This window comes from Mytilus edulis, chromosome 4 (assembly GCF_963676685.1).
Source record: "Mytilus edulis chromosome 4, xbMytEdul2.2, whole genome shotgun sequence".
Classification (NCBI taxonomy): Eukaryota; Metazoa; Mollusca; class Bivalvia; order Mytilida; family Mytilidae; genus Mytilus; species Mytilus edulis.
Window position 1 is genome coordinate 14,337,195 of NC_092347.1, and position 13,759 is coordinate 14,350,953.

The 13,759-nt window shown below is 31.9% G+C and overlaps 2 protein-coding genes across 4 annotated transcripts in view; one reads left to right on the forward strand and one right to left on the reverse strand.

Annotated features, from left to right (window-relative positions):
* LOC139521690 (splicing factor Cactin-like) overlaps positions 1-1,265 on the reverse strand; it is a 33,033-nt gene extending 31,768 nt beyond the window's left edge. Inside the window, exon 1 of the mRNA XM_071315225.1 lies at positions 1,084-1,265. Within this exon, the coding sequence (XP_071171326.1) occupies positions 1,084-1,169 (86 nt within the window). The 5' untranslated portion in view covers positions 1,170-1,265. The remainder of the gene's footprint in view (positions 1-1,083) is intronic.
* LOC139521692 (F-box/WD repeat-containing protein 5-like) lies at positions 1,196-12,750 on the forward strand. 3 transcript variants are annotated; one of them, XM_071315228.1, is made up of 8 exons: positions 1,196-1,289; positions 4,101-4,334; positions 5,241-5,483; positions 7,602-7,773; positions 8,422-8,558; positions 9,613-10,073; positions 11,125-11,316; positions 12,228-12,750. In XM_071315228.1, the coding sequence occupies exons 2-8, from the start codon at positions 4,116-4,118 to the stop codon at positions 12,613-12,615; spliced, it is 1,812 nt and encodes a 603-aa protein (XP_071171329.1). In that variant the 5' UTR covers positions 1,196-1,289; positions 4,101-4,115; the 3' UTR covers positions 12,616-12,750. The 3 variants fall into 3 exon arrangements, with proteins under 3 accessions (XP_071171329.1, XP_071171328.1, XP_071171330.1); XM_071315227.1 differs by having other exon boundaries at positions 1,229-1,398; XM_071315229.1 differs by having other exon boundaries at positions 1,271-1,293.
* Positions 12,751-13,759: the final 1,009 nt, after the last annotated feature.

A 13,759-nucleotide genomic window follows, 5' to 3' on the forward strand; every position in this document is an offset into this window, starting at 1 on the left:
ATAAATCACATTTATTTAGGGGTCAATTAAGCAGAGGAAGTTCCCTTTGTATTGTGAATCTTTTATGATATTGGAAATTCGTCACCGGCTAAATCAGCTGTTGGATAATTCTTTTAACGTGTACGTCTCCCGATTGTACGAGAACATTATGGTCAATGCCTTAGTTGTTAAACACTCCAATTCGTTGTAGTTCTATGTCTGCTTTTAACAATAATGAACTTCAAGGTCAATATCTTGCGTTCTATTATCTTGCTTTCAATGATATGGGTTTTTTTAACTTACCAGTTTGATTTCTAACAAAAATATCTTTAAATAAAGATAAAAATTGTTTGCAAAACAAGTTGCTTCCAGATTCAAGCATTACTGGTGAGTCTTTAAGTATGGAAATCGAAGGAAAACGGGTAATTTTTAGCCATTATATTGAGAGAGAAAAATCGGCGGTCACAATGTATTTAATGTTAATAATTAAAGCCTTCAAGACGGAGCCTTGGCTCACCCCGAACAAAAATCTCAGTTTGTTTTTGTATAAAAATTGCTTCCAAGCAATACTGATGAGTCTTTTAGTAAGGAAATCGAAGGAAAACAGGTCATCTTTAGTCATTTTACTGAGGACAAAAAATCGGGAGCCCCAAACCACTGCCTCCCCTGAATTCGAACCCTAGTTACGGCCCTGCTTAGGGAGTGTACATGGATCCGCTGTACCCTTGCAGTCAATCAAGGGGTGCGTCTAAATTGGCGGAATCTCGAGTACATACATAATAGCCTTTCAAGACGTCATAATTATTTGGACTAAGGTCAACCTTGTCTCTTAACCAGAAAAATAAGTTGAAGGAGTGTACACATGTACCTACAGATTCCCAGTTCAAAACCAGTGCCACTTTGAACAAACGAGGCCCTAAACAAATACTGATTTTGGAGTGGTTGCCAGAGATGTGTGTGTGTCTGAGGGAGCAAGGGTGAAGTTCATCTGGAAAAAAAATATATTGTAGACATGGTAGACATCAAAAATATTATTAATAAAAGATGATCATGTTGTTTCAAAGGATGTACATGATGTAGGTAATTTCAAGTGTCTCGTTTTACCTCTTATGCTTCTTTGATTTTTTGTGTCTGTGTCTTCTGTCAGATGATCTGTCTCTTTGGTGCTTTTTCTTTTTTTCTTTTCCCATTTTTTGTGATTTTGGTTCGTAAGTTCGACGAAATAAGGGAGATAATTTTGATAATTCTTAATCCTCATAGTGTTTGAAAGTAACGAGTGCTCGAAAGGAAAAGGGAAAAGACCATGATCTGTAGGTAATTTTGTTTTTGTCAACATCAACAAACTGAAACTGTTTCATCTTCCCTATTTTCTGTTTTCAGTTCGAATGTCACTCATTGATTCTGATAGAAATGACTAAAGTGAGTATCTTCAACTCAATAATCTTATGTCTGCATGTGACAAATTTTGCACAGTAAATCCCTATCTGTTAAAAACACAGCAATAATTTATTTATCTAACATCATTACAATAAATCAATGACAACTCGCGATCGCCCTGATGCAAAAGTTGCCCAAATTTTGTGACCAACTGAGCTCGTCCCACTTTTTACCTTCTGGGTGGTTCCCATTCGGGTCATGTTTTATTATTAATCGTGACACATGATTAAGTGTGAAAACGAGAAACGAAGTCCTGCAGGGCACAGGAAATTACATGCACTGTTATGATAACGAGAAGTGGGATACAGGATTCTAACGAAATATAATTAGCAGGATCCTGCATCAGATGTGGTATGAGTGTCAATGAGACAACATTTCATTCAAGTCACAATTTCTAAAAAGTAAACAATTATAGGTTTAAGTATGGCCTTCAATATTAAGCCTTGGCTCACACCAAACAGCCATTAAGCTTTAAAGGGCCCCAAAATGACGACTGTAAAACAATTCAAACAGAAAAACCAACGGTCTATCTATATAAAAAATGATAATGAAAAACACTTATGAACCATATCAACAAACAATAACCACTGAACAGGCTCCTAACTGAGGACAGGTGCATTTAAATGCAAAGGTCTAAACGTGTGGAAAAAAAGAAATTTTACAACATTTACCTTTAAGGCTACCAACTAGCCGCATTTATGAAAATAAATTTATGACATTTGTTTTTTGGTAAACATAAAACACTGTATTTTAGATTTTTATAAGTCAAGAATCATGGGTGTTTCCACAATTTTATTTTCAGATGATAGGTTTGCACATGTACATAAGTTTGCATACCAATAAAATACAAGTTTTCATGAGTGGGGCGAACTGTCATACCTTTATTTATAAATCTTTCACCCTTTTCTTAAGTGGAGCAAGTGGATAGACCTTTATCTTGATTTGACCCATTTTCATAAGGGGGGGGGGGGGGGGGGGGGGGTGTTAGCACTGTGGAGCGATTTGGTGTGCGATGAGTTGTTATGCTTCCATTACAATATAAAAAAGAAGATGTGGTATGATTGCCAATGAGACAACTATCCACAAAAGACCAAAATGACACAGACATTAACAACTATAGGTCACCGTAAGTTCTTTAACAACTTATTTTACATTAACATGATTAATTTATTGAGGTGAGGTCTTGTTTACAGATGTAGCTGTGGAAATGTAGCTCATAGATCCTGGTGATCCTCATGATTTTTTGGACAATTTGTTAGGGGCAATACTTCGTAAACATGTTTAATTACTGATGAATGCATTCAGGTATATTTTTAAGATTATCTAAGAAAAGCTAATCAAAAGTAATACTCAATCAATTTGAAGCATTGTGAACTTTTTAACAAATTTAAAAAAAACTGAAACAAAGGTAAGATTGTAACTAAATAAGGCTTTTCTATTTTACTCCCTGTGACAAGTGTGAGATACAAGGCACAAATTTCAAATAAATGTTTAGGATGGCATGAATCCATTGAAATATCACTAGAAATTATGTGTTCAAGCCATATAATTCTCAATCCAAACACTATTGTTTTGTTGGCTACAATTTACTGTCAAATCCACAGTTGACATGTCACAACTTAAGAGTGAGCTCCCATCTTGGAAGGTCATAATGAGTGTACCTTCATGACAAAATACGTTAAAAATTTGTACCAGATGGTGTTAACTAATTTTTGTGCATGAGAATAAAATGTTCTTTCTTTTAGATGATAAAAAAAAATTACTGATTTTCAATTTCAATTTGGACACAATTACGATACATGTGGATTTATGTGGGAGTTAAATAGTATCAGCCATAAGATTATATGTACATCTTTAAGTCTGCGTTAAGTAGCAATATATAGAGAATTTTATCACACTGCTGTTTATGAAGTGAAAGAAGCAAGTCTTATCTTTGATTTTACTTTCCCAGGCCATGGTTTATCAAAATTTCTAGAACACTGTAGATATTGGTTTAAGTTACAACAAATGTAACATATTATGTTTGGTTGTTGTCTGCTTGAAGTTCATTCCACTTCTTCTTTAAATTATACCATGAATCATACACATATATATATACATGTACAAATTTATGTATGTTAAAAAGTCTCCTTTGAGTAGACTTTCCTATCAGCAATAACAATGAATCTGAGGCCAAATAAAATGATATGTGAGTTTCCTATTACTTTGGAAAAAATTGGGTAGGTAGGTAGGGAATTGTTTATATTTTACAATTTATTTACAATGATTCTATGGGAGAGAAATTTTGACTTTAACAGTGCTTATTGAAAAATGACCTATAAAAGCTTTATGGTGGACTTTTTCTAAGCTAAAAATATAGGGGAGTTAGGAAAATAGGAAACATAGCTAAAAATATAGGGGAGTTAGGGAAATAGGAAACATAGCTAAAAATATAGGGGAGTTCGGGAAATAGGACACATATTGTTTTATTTGGCCTAATATCACAGGATGATCTATAAAACCAATACACTAAAATTAATTTTTTGACTCTTAGGAGTTTTTTATTTTAGCCACATATTATGACATAAAATATTTTTCAAGATGACAGGAAACTTGCATACATGTATTACACAGGAATTTTATGAATCACCTCTTGTATTGCATGAATCAAGTGAAGGCTATAAATTTTTACACATTGATTTTAGTTTTGAAAAAGAAAAATGGAAGACAGAAATGAAGAAAAAGAAGATGGTGGATTCAGAGATATAAAGGAGAAAGATATACATGATGGATTCAAAGACATAAAGGAGAAAGATTTGTGCCAGGACAGTGTGTGGAATGATGGCTCAATCTGGCAACATATGCCTGATGACTTTATCATTCATATATTCTCCTTCTTAGACTGTAACAGTTTGTTAGAAGCTTCTAAAACATGTAGTGTAAGATATCTCAAATCTTAGTTAGGATGCATGCTTACATGTAATAACATCTCTGTTCATATTTGCATATTGAAGCAAACTACTTTTCAAGGACTCAAATCATAGTAATGAATTATGATTTAGCTACTATCTGACTATTATTCCTAATGAAATTGTGGCAAAAATGAGGGGGGCAATAGGGTCCGTTAACATGTTAACAACACCTCGATTTTTTCAAAAACAGTTTACACAGTGGGTAAAAAAAAGTTAATATCTTTAAAATGTATCTCAGATAACAGTTAACAACACCTTGAAAAAGGCCAAAACAGGTATATATAAAAGGGTATTGCCCCCCCCCCTCATAAATGTTGACATACATGTAGGTTGAATAGAGAAAAGTTGTTCATGCTAAAACAACTACATTCCGTCTACTTTTAACATGTACCCAACCGCAAGATAACCACTTCAGGTGTTGGTTCACTTTGTTCAAATTCTTTTAACATGTTTAAACTTTGAAGTGTACTTTTTGAAAATGTAAGTCTCACAATTCCTGAACAACAAATCTCAAAATTGATACAAAAGAATCTTGCCTTAATGAAACCAAACATGTTATCTGTTAATAATAACTACCCCAGTATGTGAATTTGAAAAAGAAAGGCAGTACATGTATAAAGGCAAACATGAATAAAGGGAAATCTTTTGTGACTTCAATGTCAGATACAGCACTCCATCAACACAGAATTTAAAAAAAAACATGCTTCAAGCAATATTATCAGACAGGAGAAAAAATAAATTATTACATTACAATTAGAAAATTTGTTGTATTTATAGAAATGGAGATGTGTAACTGTTGCTATAGAAACTTTGTTGTATTTATAGAAATGGAGATGTGTAACTGTTGCTATAGAAACTTTGTTGTATTTATAGAAATGGAGACGTGTTGCTATAGATGAAAGCTTATGGAAAGATTTAGTCAGCTGTAAAGTGGGTCTTCCAAGGGCTTCATTACCTGACTGTGAGAGTTGGTATGAGGAATTCAGACGTCTCTGTATGAATGTTCCTGTAGTGGAAAGTGAAGTGTTAAAGGAACACGAGGATGAAGTGTATCATGTGATGTTCTCTCCGTCAGGAAAATATTTCTCTTCAACAGGAAAAGATGGCAATGTTATTGTAAGTTTCTTCCTCAGTAAGATATAACATAATGATTGTTTAATTGTAAGCTTTGTGTCTGCTCATTTTTATCTAGCCTGAAAGGTGAGATTAAAGAGATTTTCAGACAGCTTCGTCATTTGTTGGGCAATAATGTTTACATTTCTGATAAGGTCAGTTTAAGGGAATCAACTAGTGATACAAAAAGTCATGTAAGTCAAAGATATTTGGTATGCAGTTGTATTGATATCTGTACATCTTATATCCATTGCGATTATTTGTCCCTCCACTCACAGTAATGACCTTTAATGACTCTGAAATTTTTCCATAGTTTACATGTTAAAGTTTGTGTTAAGGTCAGTTTAAATTGAAAAGTTATAAGGCCACACCAATTTGATTCCTTGTTCGACGGACCCGCCCGCACCTATTTTATTCAAAACAGAATTTTTTTATTTTTTTTATATTCCCGCTTCCCGCATCCGGAAATGTAATCATGTCCATTTCCCGCACCGTTTTTTTTTTGTAAATATTATAAAAAGATATCAACATTTGTTTTTAAAATCACAGTCTTAACCTGTATATAACGATTTTAAACATAAAAGCACCCCACCACACTTTGTAAATACTGTGAGAATATTTGTTTCAGCATGAAACCTATTTATCCAAAGCGGGAGTGCTCCAATATAAATTTAAAGAACAAAAAATTGGTTACTTTCCCCCTTACTTATATTCTCTGTTAAAAAAATGTTCTTTGCTTTAGAATAAAGTACAAAGAACTTCTGAAAGATTTGCCTTCGACTGCAATTATATTGTATGCTGGCAAAACAAAACTATCCATAGCCGCTGCATGTTTATGCACCTGTCGTGATTGATTGAAGGGCCTGTCGTTCAGCAGTTATTGTTTGTTGATGTTGTTCATTTGTATTTTCCCGTTTAGATATACATGATATATAAATTAGATCGTTGGTTTTCCTGTTCGAATTGTGTACGCTAATAATTTTGGGGTCCTTTATAGCCTGCTGTTTGGTATGTATCAAAGCCCTGTATAAAAGGCCGTATTTTGACCTGTGTTTGTTATTATCAGGTTGAGAACAATCCTCCCTCAGACAAGGGGTCATTTTACTGATGTAGAAAAGAAAATAGAAAAACCAAGGATTTGTATAGTTCTTCTATACAAAACCTTTGAAAACTTAGAATTTTGTACTCAAAAAGAGGAGAGTTACATCATATTTTAAACAACTTTTTCTAAAAGAGGGGTCCACTGAAGGCACTTATTTTGAATAATATTAAACTGTTAAAGTAAATGTGTTAACATGGTTAAAGTCCAGGAATATTACAAAATTCTTGGACATGTTTTGACCATTTAATACCAGATAGATATATAGTTCTCTGAGAAAATATGAGCCCTTTTGTACAAACAAATATATTATAACTTATATTTATCCCTCATAAAACATGTAAAAGGGATATTTATAACATTCCCCAAACTGATTATGACTTGGATGGAGAATTGTCTCATTGTCAGTCACACATACATAGACCAGATTTAATTATTTCTTGGTGAACAGGGAAAAAATATTTCAGAAATTAAAGAAATGTCAAAGTACAAGTGATAAATCAAGCTTTAATATTGTCAAAACCTACTATTTTATGTTTACAAAAAAAAATTATAATCGCTCGCGTTTACTTTTCAAGCTTCGCCTCAAAAATTTGCAAATTAAATATTTTTTTATTAAAATTTTCAAATCGCTCGCTCGCCCCAAATTTTGGAGTCCAAAAATCCGTAGAACAAGAAATTAAATTGGTGTGGCCTAAATGTCTTTTATACATAAAGATAAGAAGATATGGCATGATTGCCAATGAGACAATTCTCTATCAGAGACCAAATGACATAGAAGTTTACATAGTTTACATATTAAAGGATTGACACTTTACATTCATCACATATTTTATTTTTCCTTATTTAGTACCGTTATCCTTCCATACATTTTTTTTGGATGAAATAATATAATATTTAAAAGATAGACAACTACTAAAGTTGTTTGTGTAGCATCATCATTTCAAGGCTTTCAAATATCAATTAGATTTGCTGGATGGGTGTGCTTTTAAGACTCATATATTTATATAACTTTTTTTTAGGTCTGGGAACTTGGAATGCCAACCACAATGTTTACAAAGAAACTTGTTGTAGATTTACCTAGTTATACACGTTTTTCTGAATTTAATCAATCAGAGACCAAACTTTTAGTGGCTGGGATGGATATGGGTTACTTCTATGATGGCTTTATAAAGATTTATCAATTTGGAAAAGGTAAATACTATACTAAACGAATGGTGCTTCTTATGGATGGGAGTCACTATATGTACATGTACTACATGTACTACTTGGTTGTTCAATAAGCCTGAGGACTCAGGAGGCTTTTGCATGGTCAATTGATCGAGTCAGTAATCTATATTTAAATTTTATGCCTCCAACAAGGGCATTGTGTTTTTGCGTCTGTTCGTTCTTCAGTCCGTTTGGCTCGCTTATGATTTAAGTTTCGGCATGGTAGTTTATAATGAAGCTTATGTCCAATCAACTTGAAACCTAGTACACTATGACATGATCTTTCTAAGGTTAATGACACAGAAATGAACAGCTTTTGGTCACTTTACAGCCTTCAAGAATGAGCAAAGCCCATACTGCATTGTCAGCTATAAAAAGCTAAAAAATGACAAAACGAGAAAACTAAAGGCCTAATTAATGTACAAAATAACAAAAGAAAAACAAATTAGAAATATGAAGCCCATTCCAGTTTATAGTTTCATTACAACATGTCAAAGGCTGTAAGGATAAAGGGTTCTGTTCAGTTCTTTTATAAGTTTTATAAACAGTTGAAAAAATGACCCTGTCATTAATGAATAAGCTGAAGTTTTATTGTTATTTTATAACTATGATTGTAATCAATTTTTTTTATAGAACTAATAGAACTCTGTCTTGTAAGAGTTGAATTTCCTAATTTCCGAGGAGCTTGGTATGATGACAATAATTTTATTTCCATGGGTAGAGCTAGTGAAGATGGACATGGTTATTTTTTACAAGTGAGGACTCACAAGGTAAGATTAATACAGTCCAGTTATATTCTTTCTCTGATAAATTTATGCATTTCATTAATATTGACAGAACATCAAATAAACAGACTTCTATAAGGTGAACAAGATTACCAGCCAGCATTGTAATAAATAGTGAAGTTGATAAGATTTTATAAATTTGGAAAATTTGTGAGTTCAGAACTCTGGATAAAATTGCATGATTTATGGTTATCCTGGATTTTGATAGCAAGCTTATTTCAGTTATCAAATGAATTTCATTGAAATTTCACCACTGCTGAGGTATTTGTATAATATAATGTTTTTGCTCTCTTTGATGTGGTAATATGCCAAAAAATGTATGTAAGCATTTATCCTTCTTGGAGATGCTTGATTTTATTCTCGTTATTAAATGCATTTGTTTTGCTTATAACTTGATAGCAAAGAAATGATAGACTTAAATTTGAAATGTTTAAAATAACTATCTCTGTAGATATTATGTATAAAACAAATATTATTGGAATCAGCTTTCTTGGTTAACAACAGGACTAAACAAGTACTATATAATTTTCTGTAAAGCCATAATCTATAATTGGAACAAATTAATAAAGAAGTTTTTGAGAAAAACATGTTAACACCTTCATATACTGTTTTGCCAGAAGTTATTCTTGGAGGTAATTAAGGTACGGTTGAAATAAAATTGAGAATTGAAATGGGGAATGCTTCAAAGAGACATTAACCAGACCATAGGACAGAAAAATAGCTAAAGACCACCAATGGGTCCTCAACACAGCAGAAAATTCTGCACCAGGAGGCAGGCTTCAGCTGGCCCCTTAACAAAATGTGTACCGGTACTAGTACAGTGAAAATGGACAACACACTAAACTCTAAAACATAAATGAACTGGAATTAAAAAATATACAAAACTAACAAAATCATTAATACAAACAAATCAAGCAAGCAAACCAAACCTTTGACTTGCTAGCATTAGGATAACTGCTGTAAAGGCCTTTATGTTTGATCTTCTTTAAATGCCAATTTTTTTGGTCCTGATTAAATGAAATAAAACTTTATTTTTTAGGCTGAAAAGAAGATTTGTCAGCATGAATTTAGTGAGTTATTAAAAATCAGACACTGTCGCCATAGAAACGATTTTGTTAGAATCATAGACAAATCAAAATGGCCAAAAGCAGATAATTCATCTGATTGTGAAACAGATTATAATATGTCCACTTGTGATGCATCAACAAGTGCTTGTGATTGTGACCATGACCCTGTAACTAAGAAACAAAAACAGGAAGACAATGAAAGCGATGAAGACGATAATGAGAATGCTTGTAACAATGCGGAAACACAGGATAAATATTTGATTTTATATCAAACATCATTGGATTACAGGGCTACTTTGTACAAGTATGGTATAGACTATAATGTTTTAAATGATGCAGAGTCAGGTGAAGTAGGAAGGATGTTTACGCCGCCCCATTGTTTATATGAATGTGATGGTACATGTATTGGAACAAGTTTATCAAACGATCATAGGTAAATTTAGATAATTGACTATCCTATAATTGCGTTTATGTTCATTTTTCATAGACCTCACAGAAAATATCACTAATATTTAAGCATAAATTATTTTACAGTCTTCTTTTAATACTATGAATTAGGAAATCTTTGCCAGAATGTTCTTTTGTGATTATGATTAATAGACATCAGTCGGTTAAAGAGCTCTTAAAAGAGCTCATGTTCTTGTTATTATGTATATATGCAACCCGACTTTAAATAAAGATTACTTTACTTTACTTTACAAAAATGAAAAATGCAATCTAAAGAAAAGCTGTGTACAATATTGCTGTCAATATTTTAAATATGTGCTAATGCAATACCATTCTGTATCTGTATCTGGATTAAGAAATGCCTCCTTCAAAGGAGCACTTCGTAAAGAATAAGAATTGCAATCTTGGAAGAAATGCAAACATTGACCTATAATAGTTTACTTTTTTTTTAAATTGTTATTTGGATGGAGAGTTGTCTCATTGGCACTCACACCACATCTTCCTATACCTATATAATGTCAGATTGTAGAATGTCCTTTTTTTTTAAAATTTATAAATGATTTAATTGTTTAAGTATTGAATGTAAAAGGCATATTATGCTCTTATAATTCAACCAAAAAGTGTCCTGTTTGAAAAGGTCAAATGAACATAACGAGTTTCAAAATGACCTTCCTAATGTGAAAGGGCTGCAGTTTTCAGTGAAATATGAAAACAAACAGAAATGTCTTTAAAAAATCTGAATTATGTATGGGGATATAAAAATATCATTATTTCCACAAATCGCTTTGAAATCAGAGTAAACATTGTGTATTTTGTTCTAGATTAATCATTGAAATGAGAAATAATGAGTTAAGTTACTTATTTATTTTTATAACTCCATGATATGAGTTGCTCTATCAAGGCTTGACAAAAGGAATGAATTGATTACGGTAGTCTTTATATGCTATTCAATGCACCTGTTTCCCCAATTTTAAGCCATTCACAATTAAAATTGATGCAACAATCTCAGATAACAATCTATTTATGTTTGCTTTTAGGTATCTTGCTTATTGTGTCAGACAAAAGATTCCAGGGGAAGGATTTAGTTTGTATGATGAGAGTATAGAGGTCAGAGTTTATGACCTTCAGAATGACCTTGAGACTAAAGAGGTTTACAAGGGAGCCAGATCTGTTGGAGAAGATCATGTGTCCTATATTTTCCCTTCTATTAGCAAGAATTTTGTTGCCTGGTAAGAAAAGTTAAAATCAGATTTTTATAACACGAGAATAATTTAATCAAACATAAACTTTAAACATACATTGTATGTCATTTATTTATGTCTTTATACAGCAGAAAAATTAAATTTGGCAATTGTTGTAATCATTCATTAGTTGACATTTTCCATCTTACAGTTCAGCATACAAAATATTATATTATAAAGTAAAATCACAAAAATACTAAACTCCGAGGAAAATTCAATTGGAAAGTCCTTAATCACATGGCAAAATCAAATGACAAAACACATCAAACGAATGGACAACTGTCATATTCCTGACTTGGTAGAGGTATTTTCAAATGTAGAAAATAGTGGATTGAACCTGGTTTTATAGCGCTAAACCCCCCACTTGTACAACAGTCGCATCAAATTTAATAATATTGATAATTATGCATGAACAAAACAAACAGACACAATTATGCTGAATTATAAAAATAATCAAAGAAAGCTTCAAGAATAAATATTTACAGTGATACAAAATAAAGCTGTATTTTGTGTCGGAATTATATTCAAATGGCTTAAAAATTCTAATATCAAAATGCATTTATTGTGTTATTGACTATCACAGAAAATATACTGATTTCTTTTGTAATATTATTTTTAATTCTTATTCAAAACACTCTATTTTTATGTACAATAGGTGACAGTAAGATAGGAAAATCAGCCCACTGTTTAATACAAAGCAATTTAAGCTCTGTTAGTTATAGTATTCTGTATTTGTGTACAGTTTTATGAAGTGATATTCTCTTTATACAGTAAAGTTAGTATTGGAAATTACAATTATTTTACAAAATGTTTTATTTACAAATTTTTGTAATTTTAGAATTAATAATTTTTACATGGTATATTCTTTTATCATGTTTATGATCTAATTTTATTTTCAGTGGAAGTGAAAATTTGAAAGGTTATATCTGGGACCGTCGCTATGGAGTTATATTATCAGAACTCAATCATGAATGTGGAATTCATTCTCAGAATGGTGTGAATGCCACAGCTTTCTGTCCAACAGATCAGGAAGTTTTGGTAACAGTAGCAGATGACCTTAATATCAGAGTTTGGAGGTCAAGACAGGCTGTTTATGACACCAGAATTGCAAGTGTTATAGACCTTCCAAATAAACCTTACAATCAGAATTTAATACCTCCATCCATTGATTCAGATTCAGATTCTCCAGATGAAGTTGTCATAGATGATTTAGATGATGGCAAAACAACGTGTTGTTATGGACTTAAAAATAGAAAATTAAAGGCAAAAATAACGAAAAAAAGATAATGAAGACAAAAAAATCAGATTTTAATGTTTGTTAAGGATTTGTTTTGATAAAACCAGTTAACATATAATTTCTCCAGGAAAGAATTGAAGGAAAGTAAAAGAATCACTGCATGATTAAGGGAGCTACCATTTGATTTTTAGGAGGGGGGGGGGGGGGCTGGGATGAAATTTGAAAAAATAATAGGCAGGACAGGAGTTTTGAGTAAAAAAAAAAGGCAGGATGAGACACTTGCAAAAAAAAAAGTCAGGACGACAATTTAGGTAAAATAAATCAGGATAAACTAAAAAAAAAAAAAGGCAGGACCGAACAGAGTGAAAAATAAAAAGGCAGGACAGAGATTACAGCTAAAAAAAAAATGCAGGACAAAATTTTTCATCCTAGCCTCCCCCATAAAAATCAAATGGTAGCTCCCTAATACTATTTATTATATATTTATATATATGGTAACACTCATTGACAATTATTGTTAGCCAGTGTTAATGCAGGAATTTTGTTTGAAGTGAGATTACGAATAGTAAAATGTCATTGTAGACTATCTACTTTTTACAATCTAATGTTCAAGTATTTCTTTCTGCCGAATTTTATCTTTGACTTTTTCCATGATGTTTACGTAAAGGTGAAAAAAATAGTACGTCAGACTCTTTTTAGCTGTTTTCATGTATGCTAATATTATAAAATAATGAAATAGGATACAAGCAGAAGCTAGATATTTTTTTATACAAGACAGCACAAATTAGATACTAGAACAACAAACTGAAACATTCATGACCAGGACTGCTGGGAAACTGTTGTAGTTACTTATGAACTTTTATTTTTTAGAAAATCCCTCAAACTTTGTGAGAATATGTGCATGTTATTTCTAAAGGATCAATACCTTGGCAGTATATATAAATCATCAGTAAGCGTATGTCTGTGATATATTAATGAGATTTTTTGTATGGAATATATATGAAATATATGTTTATGATTCTTTAAACATTTTTTTTAAAATTGTTTTGGAAGTGTTGATCTGGTATGTTAGGAGGATGTCTTTTGAAAAGATATTTGAATATATGTATCTATTAACATAAATATGAAAACTATATAATTTATGTGTATTGTTTTTCATTAGTTTTTCATGTTTTGTTCTTAAACCATTGGCCC